This window comes from Phyllostomus hastatus, unplaced genomic scaffold (assembly GCF_019186645.2).
Source record: "Phyllostomus hastatus isolate PE091 unplaced genomic scaffold, TTU_PhHast_1.1 phas_contig_86, whole genome shotgun sequence".
Taxonomy (NCBI): Eukaryota; Metazoa; Chordata; class Mammalia; order Chiroptera; family Phyllostomidae; genus Phyllostomus; species Phyllostomus hastatus.
The window spans coordinates 28,621,829-28,641,771 of NW_025333977.1; the positions used below are offsets into that span (position 1 = coordinate 28,621,829).

The 19,943-nt window shown below is 33.0% G+C and overlaps 1 protein-coding gene across 2 annotated transcripts in view; it reads left to right on the top strand.

Annotated features, from left to right (window-relative positions):
* The window catches only part of PIK3CA (phosphatidylinositol-4,5-bisphosphate 3-kinase catalytic subunit alpha), an 87,649-nt gene extending 67,706 nt beyond the window's left edge, over positions 1-19,943 (top strand). For both annotated transcript variants that reach the window (XM_045850795.1, XM_045850794.1), the window contains 12 exons: positions 635-759; positions 1,647-1,728; positions 2,033-2,197; positions 2,650-2,753; positions 3,965-4,136; positions 6,743-6,849; positions 7,495-7,616; positions 8,428-8,506; positions 12,026-12,196; positions 12,764-12,881; positions 12,989-13,140; positions 13,878-19,943. In XM_045850795.1, coding sequence (XP_045706751.1) covers positions 635-759; positions 1,647-1,728; positions 2,033-2,197; positions 2,650-2,753; positions 3,965-4,136; positions 6,743-6,849; positions 7,495-7,616; positions 8,428-8,506; positions 12,026-12,196; positions 12,764-12,881; positions 12,989-13,140; positions 13,878-14,148 — 1,668 coding nt within the window. In that variant the 3' untranslated portion in view covers positions 14,149-19,943. The remainder of the gene's footprint in view (positions 1-634; positions 760-1,646; positions 1,729-2,032; positions 2,198-2,649; positions 2,754-3,964; positions 4,137-6,742; positions 6,850-7,494; positions 7,617-8,427; positions 8,507-12,025; positions 12,197-12,763; positions 12,882-12,988; positions 13,141-13,877) is intronic.

The following is a 19,943-nucleotide window of genomic DNA, read 5'->3' on the forward strand; positions in this document are numbered from 1 at the left end:
TACAAATGTGGGACCACCCGGTCTGCCAGCCACTACCTTGCTGCAAGTGTTCTCCACTTTGGCTGCCTGTCTCCACCCCTCCTACCAGTCTGAATGAATGCTGCTTCTTTAACTCCTTGGTAGTCAGACTTCCATATAGTTTGATTTTTCTGGCAGTTTTGGTATTTTTTTATTTTTAAATTTTTTATTGTCCTTCTTTTGGCTGTGTGAGGTAGATATACTTATGCCTCCATCTTGGCCAGAAGTTCTATTTTATGTTTTCATATTACAAAAACATTAGCTGGTTAGTTAGAATACTATGAAGGGTCCTCATCAGCAAAAGAGGGAAATCATTCACTACTACCCCTAGTATTCCAATCATCTTAGCCCTGACTAACTTTGGCAGTTGCTGTTCTACGGTTGGTGGTAATGTTAACCAAATCAGTTATGGGATTTGTTCCATAAATACTGTCTTGTTTTTTCTCTATCCCTAAAATAAAATCTTGAAATAGGAATAGTAAACTGTTTCATAACAGTTAATAAGCAACATAAAGTTTATTGACAGTTTTCTTTTTGTGTGTAGATCACTCATGAATGAATCCTGGGTGAAAAAATCAGCAAAGAAAATCATATAAAATATTACTGTATTTTACAGAGTACCAGACTAGCCAGAGACAATGAATTAAGGGAAAATGATAAAGAACAGCTCAGAGCAATTTGTACCCGAGATCCTCTATCTGAAATCACTGAGCAAGAGAAAGATTTTCTATGGAGCCACAGGTAAGTGTTAAGATGAAGAGTCTCTGTTTCTTTCTTATGTTACAGAAGAAAAGAAAGCATTGACTTTGGCTGGTCTTGCCCTTTTTTCTACCATACCTATTAAAGTTAAATAAAGTATAATTTACATGACTTTGTATTATGAACAATATTTTTTTAAAGCTGGAGATATAGATTAATATTTCTACAAAATCATTCCACATTGGTACTAACTTTGCACCTTGAAGTCTTTTTGTTAAATTCTAGGTAGATAAGACTTTTTTTTAGGACTTGGTTTTCATTTTTGTTTTTTAATAAAATTCAAGATCCAAAAAAACAGCCTGTTATTTTAGATCAATTTAGTTGGTCTAGATATTTCATTCTTTAGGAGTTCCCTCCATTTTCCTTTTTCTTTTACACTTCCTCAAACTAATAGTGTAATGTCTTATTTTTATTTATGAAGAGACTATCCAACTATGTGGCAAGTTTTGTTTAAATAAAGCAATTGTACTGCATTTCTACAGCAAGTTCATCAACACATAAATTCTTTCCAGTGACCACGGTAGAAATAGTGACTCTTCTTGTGGTTCACGTTGCCTAGTGAGTGAAGAAAAGAAGCTACAAAAAGAGTGTTATAAAATAAATTCATGATTTTTCCTAAGTACCTATCTTCCATTTGGATTTTTCTTTTGCCTTCCTTGCCTTTATAACTGTATCTAAGTATGTATGTACATATATGTGCAGCAAAATGGTAAACACTCTTTTCTTTTGATTTTAAGTAAGGCTAGTAATGGTAAATAGTTTTAAAAGTGTTTGGAACTTCTTAAAGATTGCATAGTGAAAATTTAGATATCTAGGTCTTTTGAATAACATGCAAGAATGTCTTTTATTTTGTTTTCTTTTCCACACAGACACTATTGTGTAACTATCCCTGAAATTCTACCCAAATTGCTTCTGTCTGTTAAATGGAATTCTAGAGATGAAGTAGCTCAGGTAAACACATATTTGAGATTACTGGATAACTATTGCACAGAATAGGTATGTTGCTCAAACTGTTTTCTCAGAAAGTCTGCATACATAAGAGATGAAATGGACTGTATTAAATTAATTGATAATGGTAATGTAGTAGAGAAAAATACCATTCACACTACTTCCACTAATAAAATTAATTAGAATTGGACATTTTAAGTACTGAAATCATGGCAGGGGGAGGCCTTTATCTAAACTAATTTTAAAATAAGAAAGTAAGACAATGTCTTAAAAGGTTCATTCACAACTCTCTTTGCTTTATACACAGATGTACTGTTTGGTAAAAGATTGGCCTCCAATCAAACCTGAACAGGCTATGGAGCTTCTGGACTGCAACTACCCAGATCCTATGGTTCGAGGTTTTGCTGTTCGATGCCTAGAAAAATATTTAACAGATGACAAACTTTCTCAGTACCTAATTCAGCTAGTACAGGTAAAATAGCATAAAATAGAAAAATAATGTTGTATTCTAAGTTCATGCAGCTTCCAAAACCTACAGTATTGCTTTATGCTTTAAAAAAGTTTTTTTTTAGTTTTTATTGTGTTTTTTCCTTTACCATTTATCTTACCTGACCTGCCTCCACCACCACCTACCCCAACAATCACCATACTATCGTCCCTATCCATGAGTTCTTTCTCTTTTTATTTCTTTTTTTCTCAATCCCTCCATCCACCCCAATCCCACCGAGCCCCACCTCCAGAGCTATCAGCCTATTTATGAGTCTGTTTATTTTGCTTGTTCGTTCAGTTTTAAAAATCAGTTTTGTTAGCAGTAGTATTTACTTTCTTTCTAAACAAATTGTTTTTAAATCCAACTGTGCAAAAACTGGCCCCGATTTATGCAGAGTTGTTTTTATATTTGTTTGTTTGTTTTTAAACACATAGGTCCTAAAATATGAACAGTATTTGGATAATCTGCTTGTGAGATTTTTACTCAAAAAAGCATTGACTAATCAAAGGATTGGGCACTTTTTCTTTTGGCATTTAAAGTAAGTCAAATTATTTTCCAATTAAGTTTTTTAGATATATATTACTCTCTTAATATATGTGTAAATATACATACTTATATACTATAGTTTTTGTTTATCTAGAAAAGTCTTCCATGCTGAAAGTATATTGTGCCAATGGTGAGTTTCTCCTCAGCCTTTCCTCTTTAACATTAAATAAGTGGTAAAATTCAAAATTGAATTTTCTGCAAGAATGAGAGCTGAAATATTTTTAAAGATTTTATTCTACTTTAAACATAGTTAAATTTGTTGGATTAATGTTGATTAATGGTATATTTGGTTTCACTTTAATGTGTGGATTAAAATACTGCAAAATAAAGGGAAAAGTCTTACCTTGGAATTTAGAAGAATAATGACAAAAAATCTCTGGTTTCTTACTAGAAACAAACTAATTAAGAATTTAAGAGCCCTGGCTGGTGTGGCTCAGTTGGTTGGAGCATCATCCCATAACATAAGCAGAAAGGTAGTGGGTTCAGTTCCCGGCCAGGACACATGTCTAGGTTGCAGTTAGTTAGGTTCCAGTCAGGGCGCACGTACAGGAGGTAACTGGTAGCTGTTTCTCACATCAGTGTTCCTCTCGCTCTCGCACTCCTTCCTTTCCCCTCTCTCTAAAATCAGTAAGCATGCCCTTGGGGGAGGATAAAAAAGGATTTAAAAAAAGAATAGAAAATATTTTATAGAATAAGATATATCTATTACTTAAATTAACATGAGTTTTTAAATGTTAAATTAAAAGTGAAACCTCGAAGCTAGGTTTAAAATAACTTAAATTCGGAGACAATATAGAAAAGGAGTATGTATGCCAGCAGAATCAAATAATACTCACTGAGTTCTTAACTCTTTTCCTGTTCATTTTATTATTTTTGTACCTACTTTCCCTTTTTTCATGTTTATATATCTTGTACTAAGATTAGTTAATAAAAAGTAGTTGAAATAAACCTAGGAGCTAGTTCATTAAATTAACATTTGCAGGAACTACCTGAAACCCTTGATTGTTTTGCTTCTAAATGATAGGTTTTAAATCATTTTATTGTTAGTATGATTATAATATTTATTGAATTAGAAAATTAGTTTTTTACTTTCTTAAGAAAGATATGTATACTCATTTAAGCCCATACATACACACACACACACACACACACACACACACACAGACTCCTTTTTTTAAAAAAAATCTTGCACTGTTCTTCTAGATCTGAGATGCACAATAAAACAGTCAGTCAGAGGTTTGGCCTGCTTTTGGAATCCTATTGTCGTGCGTGTGGGATGTATTTGAAGCACCTGAACAGGCAAGTTGAGGCTATGGAAAAGCTCATCAACTTAACTGACATTCTCAAGCAAGAGAAGAAGGATGAAACACAAAAGGTATGTGACTCTTCAGTTTGTTTTTGAGATTGTTGCAGTGGAAGAGGGTTGAGAGCCTAATATACAGGCGTGGGCAAAAGTAGGCTTACGGTTGTGAGTATGCAAATAGTTGATACTTATTAATTATTGTATTTTTCATTTGTATTATTTCCATACAAACAACTGTAAACCTACTTTTGCTCACCACTGTATATGCAAATCCTGATTGATAGAATCAGGTATATTAGGATTTAGATCCATTTCACTGGTTCTCAGCTGTGTAATGTTAGACACCTTAATCTTTGAGATTCATCTTCCTCATCTGTAAAATGGGAATAATACTTTCCTCATAGGGTTGTTGTGAGAATTAAATTATATGAGATATGCAAAGCATCTGTCACAATCACAAGAACATAGAAAGTGCCCCCAAAAGTTAGTTCTCTTCTTTCTTTTTTTTTTTCATATAACCCTCACTTTTAAAAATAATTTTCCTATTCTGTGTTATGTATTACACTTTTGTAATGACCTTGAAAATGAATGAAAATTAGTTTTTACATTTCTAAGTTTAAAATGGACCCTTAGTCACTCAGTAAATATGTCACACTCTTTGGTCATCTGCAGTAGCTTAGTGTTACTGAGGAATATGAATTGTGAAGATTTTTTATGACCTTTTGCTATTCTTCATCCTTTATTTAATCCACTGTATTTCATAGTAAAAAGTGAAATCACACCTCATCTCTAGTGAAACTGAAAAAAATATATATTAGTTTATTAGTGAGTCCCCAAAGGATGGAGAATGTAAATTAACAATACTGAATTAATTTCTCCAAAATCTTCATTAATGTTGCTTAAAAAAAACTTTAAAAAGAAAGTTACTGTTTTAATCTAAATGACACTGAGTTGATTTTATTAAAGTTGTGGTATATAAGTTTAAATATAGGTTATTAAAAAATAATTGTACTATTCCTGATACTGGAATTGTGAGCAAGATGGGACTAGACTGCTTTGAAAGAATGAAGTATGTTATATTTATATTGTAAACTGAGGTAAGAAAAAGAAACTAGATATTAGTTAAATTTCTAAATGTAGGTATTTTTTCTAAGCTGGAGTTTTTATATAATAGATTGGCTGTGATACCATGGATTAATTAGGAACATGCAGTTCATTACTCGGATTACTATTGGTTTAAATGGGATTATGATAGGGAACTAAAAAAACAGTCGTAGGATTTGTGGAACCTAAAGAAAATAATCATTAAAAAAAAATGAATGAGCAGAACAGAAATGGGCTCATAGATACAGAGAGCATTTTAATGGTTGCCAGATAGGGGGGAGGGCTGGGGGAATGATTGAAAAGGGTGAAGGGATTAAATATACAATTTGGTAGTTACAGAATAGTCATGGGGATGTAAAGTACAGCATAGGGAATATAGTCAGTAATATTGTAACAACTATGCATGGTGTCAAATGGGTACGAGATTTATCAGGGTAATCACTTCATAAGTTTTATAAATGTCTAGTCACTGAGTTGTATATCTGAATGAATGTAATACTGTATGTCAACTGTAATTTTAAAAGAAAAATTTATTTTAAAAATACACAAACTAAAAAAGTTTTTTCTTCTCTGAAACTCAAGTGATAAAAAAATGCAGTCATAGGACTAAAAGCAGTTACTTTGTGTGTTTTGTGTTTTATCATAACAATGATAAAATGTAGGAAGCAGCATACTAACCTTAGGGTTTATAGAGATAGAAAAAGAAACATCTTTACATGATCAAGAACTCCTCCAGCCAGTGACAACTACATTTTCTATTTATCCACTTGTACAGAGTAAAGAGAAGAGAGAGAGAGAGAGAGAGAGAGAGAGAGAGAGAGAGAGAGAGAACCTTATTACTAAAATTCCAGCATGAAAATAAACTTATTGTGAATTCCTAGGTCCTAAACTTTTTTTCCCTACTCACATTTTAAATTTTCAGTAGATAGAGGTTTTCTAAAATAAAATGGCAATTATTGCATGATAACTCAGCAGTCTGGGCTCTGGTTTGAATTGATTAAAAAAGGGATTTTTTTTTCTAACTATATACTAGAACCTGAGTATGATGTAAGGCTCAGTATAACAAACATTTTTACAAGTCCTTTCCCGACAGTTCCTTTTAGCCTCATTTGACCTTTTCTACCCAACAGGAAGAGAGTGAGTATGATGTTCTTTAAAGGCTAGATAGTACATACTTTACATTTGCAGGCCATGCAGACTCTTGTAATTCCTTGACTCTGCTATCCTAGTGTGAAAGCAGCCAACGTCTAAATGAATGGGCATGGCTATATTCAATGCAGTTTGATTTACAAAAACTGGCCACCGACCTGCTGTGGTTGACCACACACTGTCCTAGAGCCAAAACATTGCCTCTGTCATCATGCAGAGTTGTCACAGGAAAGTGCTTGGTGCTGCCACTCTTTGCCTCTCTGCCTGAGCTGTGCTGCTCTGTGTTACAGAAACCCTCCCAACTAGAAATCTACCAGCCCAAGATAGAGATTCAAAAACTGAGGTTCTATTGTACAAGAGAAATTAGCAGTTAGTTTTACTTTTTATGAAATCAGCCTCTAACCATGATTATACTCATCAATCAGGTACAGATGAAGTTTTTAGTTGAGCAAATGCGGCGACCCGATTTCATGGATGCTCTACAGGGCTTTCTGTCTCCTCTAAATCCTGCTCATCAGTTAGGAAATCTCAGGTAAGGTAGTTTATTGGAATTTCTATTGATATATTTAAATAAGTACCCTATTGAGAGAAAAATCTTAATAAAGGCAAAAATACCCATTGTAATTAGAATAATGCTCAGTTACACAGGGTGGGGCAAAAGTAGGGTTACAGTTTTGAATATGAGAGTTTATTCTTGTGTTATTTATTAACTATTATATTCTTCTCCATATGAACTGTAAACCTATTTTTGCCCCACCCTGTATGTGCTTCCCTCTCCCATTCTCCTACTCTGCAAAGTAAGAGTTGTAAAATTTTCTTAAGTTCAGAACTGCATTTATTCAGAATGAGTTTTACTACTTTAATAATAGAGTTTAAAACACTATTGGGCCAGAATTTCTGGTATCATAGGATAAGAAATGGAATGTAATATCTGTAAAACTAATGATGCATCACTATATTTGTTGGAAATTCATAAGCTATTATGTAAGACATTTTTAAGCTTAATATTTATTTTCTATTTATAATCCCTTAGAAATGAGCTCATAAAATTGAATAGAAAGTTTTAAATTTTCATAGCACTTCAGAAAGCTGTATTATATATGTATTTTAAAGTTAATTTGAGGATAAAACAATAACAAAGCAAAGATGCCTAGTAAAGTTTTTAACTATTTTAAAGGCTCGAAGAGTGTCGCATTATGTCTTCTGCAAAAAGGCCACTGTGGTTGAATTGGGAGAACCCAGACATCATGTCAGAGTTACTCTTTCAGAACAATGAGATCATCTTTAAAAATGGGGATGGTAAGGAAGAATATTAATGAACTTATGATGCATAAATTTAGCTATCTTTTTATATACTGGCTATTTATGAACCATGAAGACTATTTACAGAATATGCCTGTGGTAAAATAGATAATATTAAGCAGATGTTAACCTTTAGAGTATGTATATATAATTATTGAAAAGAAGTACTGATACAGAATCAGAAAGCTTAAATCAGTTTCTGACTAACACTTGTTCAGCTGTGAGAGCATCCATTTATTCCATAAATATTTGATGTGCTAGACAGTGGGGGTTGTAAGCATAAACAAAAGAGCTCTTGCCCTCTTAAAGCTTATAGCCTAACAGGGAAAAGAGAGATGTAAAACAAATAATTATAAACATAAAATTACAACCATGGTACGAAGAAAAAGTGTAGTCTGCCAAGAAATCATATAAAAGGAAGTCCTAATTTACTTGGAGAAGAGGCTGAGTGGGGAGCAGTGGGAGGATCACTTACGGGTCTCCATTGGGAAATGACATTTCAGCACTGAATTCTGTTAGCCTGATATTTTCATATGAACATGTTCAAAGTTAAGGATTCAGAAAAATAAGAACTTTAAATATTTTAATTTAAAATGTTTGTAAAATAGCTTATTCTACATCATTATATAGACGAGTTTATGCAGATACTTTAGAAATGGGTTAAAGAATCAAAATATTGCTTCCTTATAGATTATTTTGAAGAGTAAATACAGCTCTATTTATTTATCGTTTGAAAATAATGTGATGACATAATGCCCAAGTTTTCACTTATGGCATTAAGTGGTGATACATATTATTTGAATTTCAGATTTACGGCAAGACATGCTGACACTTCAAATTATTCGCATTATGGAAAATATCTGGCAAAATCAAGGTCTTGATCTTCGGTATGTAACCAGTAAGGCATCATGCGTGTTGTTGAACCCTATCCTGAAAAAGTAAACTATTAATAAATATTAAGTACAAAGCATATAGAGCCATATATCTATAAAGAAATGTATCGGGTAGTAATGAACACTAGTTGATTCCACTATGGTACTTTCCTTTGCTGTCCTCTTCTTTGGCGTAGAATAGCTAAATGAGATTCAGCTAGCTAAGAAGAGTTATCTCCTATAAGCTGGTCAAGACTGCACCTGCCTCCAGAGTGTCACTATTTAGGAACAGGACATAGAAGACACAGAAGGCCCCTGTTTTCTTTCACAAGTTAAGAGTTTAGAAGAAAGGTTTTTTTTATAATATAAATTTTCTAATTTTAAAACCTTCTACATCCTCAAATCTTGAATCAGTTCTGCAGGAAAATTTATGAAAGCAACTAATCTCACAGTTTTTACCATTCTGTTGATTTCTGGCCAGCCTTCCACAGTTAATCAGTATTATCTCCCAAGGCTTCTCTCAGGGGTCGTCATCTAGTGATTTTTGCTTCTAATGGTTTGTCCTTCTCTTACGTTGCAAATCTAGAGTCATTCAGGCAAAGGCCATTCTCCAGAAGCATTCCTGTCTGTAAGTGGGTGTAGGAGACAGGGATCAACTCCAGGTACAGCACAGAGTAGATGAAGGTTTGTTTGTATGCTTCTTATAGATTAAGAATAGCTAGTATATAAAAGTATATCAGTGACAAGTAGTAGAACCCTTTTATTGCAAAGAAGGAAAATGGACATCTAATGTAACCTGCCAAATCACAAAATTGAGTTATCAACTTTAACTCTTAACTCCAAATTCTTTTTGCTTGATCCCTGCTTCTTTCCAAAAACTACTCCTGTTATACAAACCAAGTTTCCTTTTATGGTACAATTTCCTGTATCATAACACATCCAAATGCCACTGCTACTACCACGCCCAGAGAGTAGAATACAAAAGATAATACAGAACTAGAGAGTAAAGGAAAGGATTTAACTATAAAACTCTGGTAATTACAGCATTTAGTTGTAAATCAGTGACTGTGCAAAAAAGCTTCTAAAGTTAAACTTAGGTTATTTATTGGAAAGTAAGCTGGATCGTTGGGAAGTTTTTAAGCCATAATATTTTCTAAATATTTTTCTTGTAACTTAAGTAAATTTAAGTAAAATTTTATCTTAAATAAAATCATAACATTTTTATGTATACTTGGCAAAACTTAATTCAGGTTTATGGTAACTCTGCTTGATTTCTCTCCCCCACCAACAAGCCTGACAGGACTAGGTGACTCTTTAAACTAGGAGCATATTCAACAGTAATAACATGTAAAATAAGGCAGAATGAGCAGGAGTACAACCTTAAGAAATTCCTGTAATTACCAGAGCAGTTAGAAGAAAAGATTACATAGGAGAAATGTTCAAAAGAGTAGGAGGACCCGAGTAAGTGATTCACAGAATCCCAAAGAGAGGAGAGATTCACAAACAACTTACAGTACCAGGTACTTCAGGGGATTTAAGAGCATGAGGACTATGAAAATGCCCTTCAATTTGATGATTCATGGTTAGCTTTAAAAATTGCTAAGTAAGTAAAGTGGTAGGTGGAAAAGTTAGGCTATAAGGAATTAAATCAGAAAATGAAAATAAGTATAGACTGTTTATTTAGAAAGGGCAAAAGAGTGGACAGTAGTTTATGAGAAAAACAAAGCAAGGAAAACCATACTTTAGTACTTATGTGCCAACTTGGGTATCAGTTGCTTTTTTTTTTTCATTTTTCTCTTTAAACCCTCCTATCCCTACCCTTTAGTGCATGTCCTTTTCAATATTCTGTGTACCGAATGAGAAGTACCCATAAAGTACTTCTGCCACATACCACCAAAGTATGGCTGTATCAAGGAAGGCATTTGTGGGTTACTTGAATTTTGAGGTGAACTAGCTACTTTTTTCAGGAATACCATTTTTACTTAAAGAATAACTAATAGACAAGCTGTGGTTATTCAGACATGGGTATTTGGTAGACATTTTCTTGAAAATGAACAATATGAGCCTCTCTCTTTAAGAAGAACAACTTACAGTATTTGTTGTTAATTGTCAAATTTAAGCTTTCCAGCAAATATTAGAATTTTAAAAACTTTGCCCTGGCTGGCGTAGCTCAGTGGATTGAGTGCGGGCTGGGAACCAAAGTGTCCCAGGTTCGATTCCCAGCCAGGGTACATTCCTGGGTTGCAGGCCATAACCCCCAGCAACCTCACATTGATGTTTCTCTCTCTCTCTCTCTCTCTCTCTCTCCCCCTCCCTCCCTCCCCTCTCTAAAAATAAAAAATAAATAAAATCTTTAAAAAAAAAACAAACAACTTTGTATCCGCCAGTAGAAGCCTAACACCGTCCACCAAATTAAAAGACTTTTCTGATGAGATCAGTGGTAATATGGATTTGGCAAAAGTAGGTTTATAGTTGTTGGGATGTACAATACAATAATTTATAATAATAATAATACATGAACAAACTCTGTTTCACATACTCACAACTGTAAACCTATTTTTGCCTACTCCTGTATTGACAGTTGTGATCTTAGTTGGTATAATGAAAAGTATCAACATTTGAAAGACCTCCACAACACAATAATATCTTCCGAAGGACCCATATAAAGACCTACATGGGTAAAAGTTCCATTCACAGGCAAAACAGACAAATGGATTTTAATGTAACAGTATGAAAAGTTTATTGACATGGTTTCAGATTCCATATTGCAACTCGAAAAACTATGTCAAGTATTGCACTAGTATCAAAGAAAAATATCTACAATTATCTGAAAAGGCTATTATAATGTTCCTTTTTCATACTGTATATTCTGTATGAGGCAGATTTCCTTCATATGCTTCCTTCCATTAAAATATTGCATGAGATTGATTAAAGAAGCATACCTGAGAACTCAGCATAGTACTGTTAAGCCACACATTAAAGAAATTTGAAATAATGAAAAGCGGTGTTACTCTTTTAATATAGTTTTTGTGTTATAATAGATGTTATTTATATTATCTTACCATAGTTTATTATTTTTAAATGAATTAATAAATATTTTAATTTTTATTTTCTCCATTTTAATTTCTAGTATCAGTAGATGCCCAGTAGTTTAAAGAGTGTAAAAGAGACCTGAGACCAAAAATTTGAAACTGCTGCCTTCAATTATATTTAGATGTCAATTAAACATCTTTAAATTCATCCACGTTTTTCAGCTTCAAAGGTTTATGAAATTTTAATTGCCACAATAATTTTCTTAATGATTTTCTGATATATAATTAAATGCTTTCTCAATTGAAGGCTATAATAATGATGGCAGGTAATTTTGAGAATTTTTCTAAGAACGTCATACTACAGTAAAAGAAAATTAAAGTTAGATTAAGTGAGTAACATGACAAATTTGCAAATACCAGAATATTCCTGAATTAACCTATTAAAATATTTGCTATTTTAAATTTCCATTATTTGATTGCAAGTGTCTCGATCCTTTTTCAGAATGTTACCTTACGGTTGTCTGTCAATTGGTGACTGTGTGGGACTTATTGAGGTGGTGAGAAATTCTCACACTATCATGCAGATTCAGTGCAAAGGGGGCCTGAAAGGTGCACTGCAGTTCAACAGCCACACACTCCATCAGTGGCTCAAAGACAAGAACAAAGGAGAAATGTGAGCTTATTATTTTTTTGTTCCTATTTAAGTTTTTGTTAGACAAATGTTTTAATGGTTCAGTATGTTTCTGAGTTAGACAAGAGAAAACAACTGCACTTACTTTGGGAAAAAATATGTTCAACCTTTGACATATTTGAGATTATTTATATTTAAATGATCAGAATTGCTTATAATTTAGTGAAATCCTGTACATTCAACTTAGATATCTAAAAGGTGTTTTTCTTATTGCTTGTTTTTATAAGAAAAATTAACATTGCATGTTAAAGTTTTGCTTCTAATTTATTGTTACAATAATTAGGAAAATTTCGTTTTAGTGGCATAAAAGTATTTTTCACTATAATAAGAATTGTGCTTTGATCAGAGAATTCTAGAAATGTCCTTAGAAACATTTGAAAACTTTGGAATCTCAACAGTTCTCATATCTTTGGAAACAATTACTTTTTCCCCCTAAAGTCAGTGATTATTTTCATTGTTTTAATATAGACTTGACCCTCTTTTCCCAGTTTGGACTGGGTCACTCTATATTTCCACAGTACTCATAAAGAGTTTATTTCTTCTTTGTAGATACGATGCAGCCATTGACCTGTTCACACGTTCGTGTGCTGGATATTGTGTGGCGACCTTCATTTTGGGAATCGGAGATCGTCACAATAGTAACATCATGGTTAAAGATGATGGACAAGTAATAGCTTTCTCTTTTTAAAAATTTTGGTGTTCTTAAATTCAGTAATTCAGCATATTGTACTTCTGCATTTATCAAACTATAACTTAATTTCTTATTTTTGAAAGCTGTTTCATATAGATTTTGGACACTTTTTGGATCACAAGAAGAAAAAATTTGGTTATAAACGGGAACGTGTGCCATTTGTTTTGACACAAGATTTCTTAATAGTGATCAGTAAAGGAGCCCAAGAATGCACAAAGACAAGAGAATTCGAGAGGTAAGCTCAAGAAACTAAAAACACAAAATAAGGAATTCTTGCTGCTGTATCAGAAATGATTGATATTTTTCAATCAACTTAAGTAATATATGTTATATTAACATTGTAGCATAAACTATTTTAATATATTTTTATTGTGTGATGTGGTAAAGAAAAATTTTTTTAAATTTATTTAGTCCATTAAAGGAAAGTGATTCTTAAACTTCATAATATATTAAAAGCTTTTATATACTGCTATTTAAATATTTGGACTCCACCTTCTCTATATTGACAAATAATATATAGTGCTTAAGACATTTTTAGTCATACAATTTGAAGAATTCAGTCAACTATAATTACCATGCTTATTCATAATTTTTCTTACCACCTTATATCAGTAGTCTATCTTAAATCGTAAAATAAATTTTATAAAAGGTTTTAAAAGTGCTTTTATCTATAACTCAGTCCTGACCCTAGACTGACCCTTAAATGGATCAATTTATACATTTAGTAAATCCCTACTAAACTCCTAATGTGCCAGGCATTATTGTAGGTTGGTGATAAAGCAGTTAAACAAAGTCCTTATGGACTCATGGAATTTACTTTATCATGTAGGGTGAAGGGATAGGGGAGAGGCATGCTGTTTTTTTATAGTTTTGTTCAAGAAGGCCTCTCTAATGATGTGACATTCCAGCAAAGACCTGAAGGTATTAACGCCATTTGCTTCATACTGACCAAACTGTTCTTATTACTTGTAGGTTTCAGGAGATGTGTTACAAGGCTTATCTAGCTATTCGGCAGCATGCCAATCTCTTCATAAATCTCTTCTCCATGATGCTTGGCTCTGGAATGCCAGAACTGCAGTCTTTTGATGATATTGCATACATTCGAAAGACCCTAGCTTTAGATAAAACTGAGCAAGAGGCTTTGGAATATTTCATGAAACAAATGAATGATGCACATCATGGTGGCTGGACAACAAAAATGGACTGGATCTTCCACACAATTAAGCAGCATGCTTTGAACTGAAATGATAACTAAGAAACTGAAAGCTCAATATTGGATTCTATTCTGCACTGTTAATAACTGTCAACAGGCAAAGACTGATTGCATAGGAATTGCACAATCCATGAACAGCATTAGAATTTACAGCAAGAACAGAAATAAAATACTATATAATTTAAATAATGCAAACGCAAACAGGGTTTGATAGCACTAAACTAGTTCATTTCAAAATTAAGCTTTAGAATAATGCGCAATTTAATGTTATGCCTTAAGTCCAAAAAGGTAAACTTTGAAGATTGTTTGTATCTTTTTTTAAAAAACAAAACAAAAAACGCAAAATGTATAGAAATGATAGAGAAGGAAAAAGAATGTTCTTTTTTTGACTCGCAAATATTCTGTTTTGAAATGTGGACACACAAAGTCTAGTATTGCATTAGGTCCAAGTAAACTGGAGTTTGATGTTAAATTACATTAAGATTGGAAATAATGAAATTTCTTATTTTTCATTGCTGTTCAATTTATAGTTTGAAGTGGGTTTTTTGACTCCTTGTTTAATGAAGAAAAATGCTTGGGGTGGAAGAGACTCTTGAGATTTCACCAGACTTTCCTTTTTTAATAAATCAAACCTTTTGATGATTTGGGGTCTTAATCTGCAAAGTTTTGGAAGCAGTCACAAATGAGACCTGTTATAGGGTGGTTTTTTGGTGGGTTTTTTTTTTTTTCTGGACAGTATTTACAAGAATCTGATTCTTTTTTCCCAGGGAAGTTCTGGGCACCCATAAAGTAAAATAGTCATCATAGAGAAAGAATGAGCAGGAATAGTTCTTGTTCCAGAATTGTACAGTATTCACCTTAGGTTGATTTTTTTCTCTTTTTGCAAATGAATTGAATACATTTTTCATGCATGTTTTCCAGAAAATAGAAGTGAGTATTAATGTTATTAAAAAGATTATTTTTTTTATTAAAGGCTATTTATATTATAGAAACTATCATTAATATATATTCTTTATTTCATGATCTGTCCCATAGTCATGCATTGTTTTGCACCCCAAATTTTTTATTGTTCATATCAGCATGATCAGCTCTTCTCTTGGTCTGTGGGTAAGGCCAGGCACTATCTCATTTATACCAGTACTAGTGAATAACTACTTAAAGAAACAGATTAAAATTTATTCTTTTTCCTTTTCTTTGTTTTTAAATGAATCCCCCATCCTCCATCCTCTTTTATAGTTCAGAATTCCTCAATCATATGAAATCAGTTACCAAAATTAATAAAATTTAGAGTATCTTCCTGATGCTTAAACCCTCTACTGAGGTATGCTCATGAATAATATGGGGAAATAGAAACCGTGAACTTTTTACCATCTTAGCCTATTTATCCAATATCTCAACAATAAAAGTAGGACCTTAAACCATTTTAAGATCATGTCCCATTTCCAAGTGATCAGGGCTCGCTCTCCAACTTTATTAAATTGCATTTGAGTACAGGATACATTCTTAAACATTTTGAAAAATATTAACCCAAGATGTAGGGGCTAATGCTAGTTATCACTCCAGAATCCAGTATTTCACTCAGTATTTGAAATGAATTATTAATGCCCTAGGAAATAGCTTTAGCAAATGTCCAGGTGCCACACCAGAAAAAGTGCAATAATTTACTGACAATTTTCTAGATTAGGCACATTATTGGAACACAACTTTATAAAGAGTGCACATTGTATTCTCTAGTGAAACAGCATCACTTAAAAAAATTTTCATTTATTAAATCAGTTACCTATAGTAAAAGTCTTGAATAGTGAAGAAGGACTCTAATACAAATATTCTTAATATTTGGCTATTTTAGATCCCTTAAAGGGCATAATTACCGGAGATTTAGGTACTTCATTAAAGCATGTATATAATATTGCCAACAAGAAAAATAAATTTGAAGATTAGGAGAATTTATTTCTCTAAACTGTTTTGGAATGGTTAAGAGGAATTTAAACTGTTTTAAGCAAGAAACTAATGGATTCCTTTGCAGATATAAAAGATTCATAACTTATTAAAACTTCATGATTAACATTTTGTGTCTTAGATCTATTCAGTTATGATACATACTGGCATCCCAGTCTCTTCTATATCAGGGATTAATTACAGGAAAATTCAGTGAAATGGTACAAATCTGAAACTTCAATGGTGGAAACTGAAGTTTTAACAGAGAACCATGTTTTACCCGAGTGCCAAAAAATCTGTGCGCTTCCTTGCATAAAATTGATACAGTTTTAGCATTTTCCACATCAGTTCAGATAGTCCCCTTTCCCTAGGGGACTATTCCCTAGGGGACTTCTCCACCATTAAAACACATGCCACATACTTTGTTTAATCATTGACATTTATTTTCAAGAGTTATTACAACCAAATTAAGTCTGTCTGAGAAGTGTAGACAAATTTTATAAAGAATATAGATTAAGTGGTCTAGCTAAAAGCAAAGTAAATTTTAAATAAATCTAAGCAGAGTTTAAGCAAACAGCATTAAAAATAAGAAAAAAGGGACAAGTAGTTCTCAGAAGGCAAAGAACCAAAAACTGAATTAGATGCCGCATGGGTGACCGGGGTATGTTTCAAATCAGTGACAGTGTAGTCACTTCAAGGTACTTTAGTATCAGAGATCAGTTCCGATTGATCAGTTCCTATGGCCAACCATCCGTCACTGAATGTGCTGTAACTGACTGTCGGCTCTACAATTTCATTTAGTCACTTCAGCAATATTTCCGTCAATGACTATTTTGGAGGGGGTAGAAAACAGGTTTAAAGAAAGTAAAACCTAATTTTAAACACATCTAGGAAGAAATAACTGTTTGAAAATCATGCTTTAACTTTTTGTTGTATTCTCAGCTATACAAAATTGTTTATTTTAAAGATTTTGAGACTGTTGTTAATTTGAATCTGTTAATCATATTGTGGATTTTTTTTAAACAAAAGATGTTTCTAATTGGAATTTTTAATCAAGAATGGAACTTGGTATCTATTTTATGGTAGAACCTAAGCTTTTTGTGGTTCTTTGTGTCCTGTGTAAAACTTAGTGTCAAAGTAATCAACTTTGAGGTTTTCCCTTCTACTCTGCTTTATATTATAAGCCCTTTAGGAAATGGGAACCTGGTGAATATACAATGAATTGTAAAATATTTTAATGTGTAACTTTTTCAACTGTGAAACTATGACTATTGGTTTTTTGATGAAAACAGCTGCTGATAAAGTATTTTGTGTAAAGTGTAGTTCTTATTAATCAGGAAAATAATCAATGACTTGATTAGAATGTATATACCCTCTTAGATTTTATTTTAAATGGATTGGTAATTTTCACATAGGTAAAACACAGTCCATCTGTATTTTTTTTTTCCATCAAAAGGTGCGTGATTTGGCATTATAAAAAAATTATGAGCAGCCTATCTATTCTAAAGGCACTATGGAAATTTCATAGCATATAAACTTGGATTTGTTTCTTAATGATTTTGTAAATCCATTTAATTCATATCTTGACCAACAGCCCATGCTTGCCAGCTCTTTGAAGAAATTTAATTTCTAGCATTATTTTAAAGCCAGCAGGTTAACTTTTTCTGAATGTTATGTTTCTTTTGTTTCCGTGTCTGCACCAACAGCAGACCTGGGCTGGACCCACACACTCAGAATCCACCTTAAAAAATTGATTTTGACATCCAAGACATCACTATAGTATTTCAGTTTAAAGGCCATATGTGGTGTTAATGGATTGTGGTGCTTCTACTATTTAAAAACAACTTTCATACTTCAGATGTAATTGAGAAGAGGGGAATGTGGAGGGAGGGAGCAAAACAGGGAAGAGTTGTTTGAATGAATTACATTCTTAATATCCTGCTCAGATTGGGCGCTAGAGAAGACTCAAAGATGTGAGAGTATATTGTGCATACCACGAGGGAATCATCTCTTCATCGAGGATGGGATTATGAAGGCTGAACTAAACACTTCAGCACTGACAGGATACTCAGATAATAATTCTTGGTGACAGAATAATACAGCTGGGCTGTTTGTTTTTTAAATATAAACACAAACCATTTTTTTAATTATTACATTAAAGATTGTACATGTATCTTATGTGCCATGGCCTGGGAAGCCTTTTTTCTTTTCTATTAGAAGTTGTGTTCACTTTCTGAAAAGCATTTAGTGGTTAGCTCAAGATACCTATGGTCCTGATAAAATCGGATTGGTAACTCTACCTCAGAAGGTTAATAAGGAAAAAAATAGATGAGTCACAATTCAGTACTTCAGGCTCTGATATTACAGAAATTTGTAAAGCACTGTATTTTAGATTTACAAAGTCATGGTTGGCATGCCTTCTTGTTAATGGCTTTGGAGACATTAAGAAAAAAATTTGGTTAAAAATTTGATTATTTCTCCAGCCATTTCAAAAAGGCAATAGTGCTAGGAGGTTCATGGTACTAGGTTCTTGAATTCGATATTTGAAATTAGTTGTGTTCTCTTTTCTTGATCATTAGTAAAATTAGTGTGTGTGTATTTGCACACATTTCTATTTGTATACACACTGCTTGCTAGCTCTAGTCAAGAGGCATCTTTTATAAAAGGTGTAAACATCAAGGTTCTAAAATTCAGAAGAGTTTAGAATTTACTAGGAGTTTCCCAAGTTGGGATGTTAGTTTTTAAATATGCTTATTTCACTCAAGTATTCCACTTGATTCAAGTTTTGCACTTCTTTTTATCAGTGCAGCACCATTCCTTTTGCTTAGCTGTGTTCATATTTTAGGTATGTTAACATTACAGCCATGCTAGCTAGCATAAAGTGACAGTTATGAGCCATAAGGAAATTTTCTTGTACATTTAGCGTAGTTGGGTAACTGACTCACTACCAACCATAGACTCCGTTTCTCATGTTGGTCAATATGGAAAGGGGCTTTTTTTATGCATTTTGTGAGATATTTAAGTCTACGAATTTATCAAATCGTATTTCATCTGCCACTACAATAATATTATGGTTATGCTAAGAGCCATGTACATGTTTATATGATTCTTATTTTTGTTAATTCTTCTAGGTTAGCAAGGAGGAAGAAAACCAACTTTGGTATTTTCTCAAAATATCTTTAATAAGACTAAACTTGTTAATTCCAGTGTAAATTTCTAAATATGATCATTACCATTGATTTCACAAGAAAAGCCCCTTACCATACTTCATTTATGTTCCTAAGAACACAGTGGTTGGAGAAGTTGGCCTTCATCTGACTTCTAGAAATGTCTTTGGTGAACCTAAGTTTCAAATGCAATCAGTGGTTTATGTGATTCAGTCCTTCAACTTAATCAGGTTGAATGAAATCTAAAAGAATATATCCTGTTGGAACATAACACTTTTAACATCTTGGGAATTGTGGCACAACCAAAAGACTACTAACACGGCGAATGTTGACTTTGGAAATTTTAAAAAGTAGTTCCCACCACCCTTTTTAGCCCCATTTACTGTAGCAAATCTATTTCTCTATATTTTGTCATTCAATGAACTGAAGTCCTGTGGTGTACTGTATTAGTTAGGAGAAAAGTGTTTTTAAATGTTCACTTAATGAGGGCCCAAAAGATATTTGACACAGCAAGATGCATGTGTTATTGTGCTGAGACTATAGAATAATACAGTGTCACTACGTTCAAGACCTCTTCCCAGTCTTGCTGTTCCTAGCAAGAAGTTTGGCCTGCGGCTGCACTTACTGTTTGTGCTCATCAGAAACTGTCAATGTCTGCCTTTTCTTTAACTTCGCAGTCTGTAACATCACGCTGTTTATTAAAAAAAAAAATTACTTTGA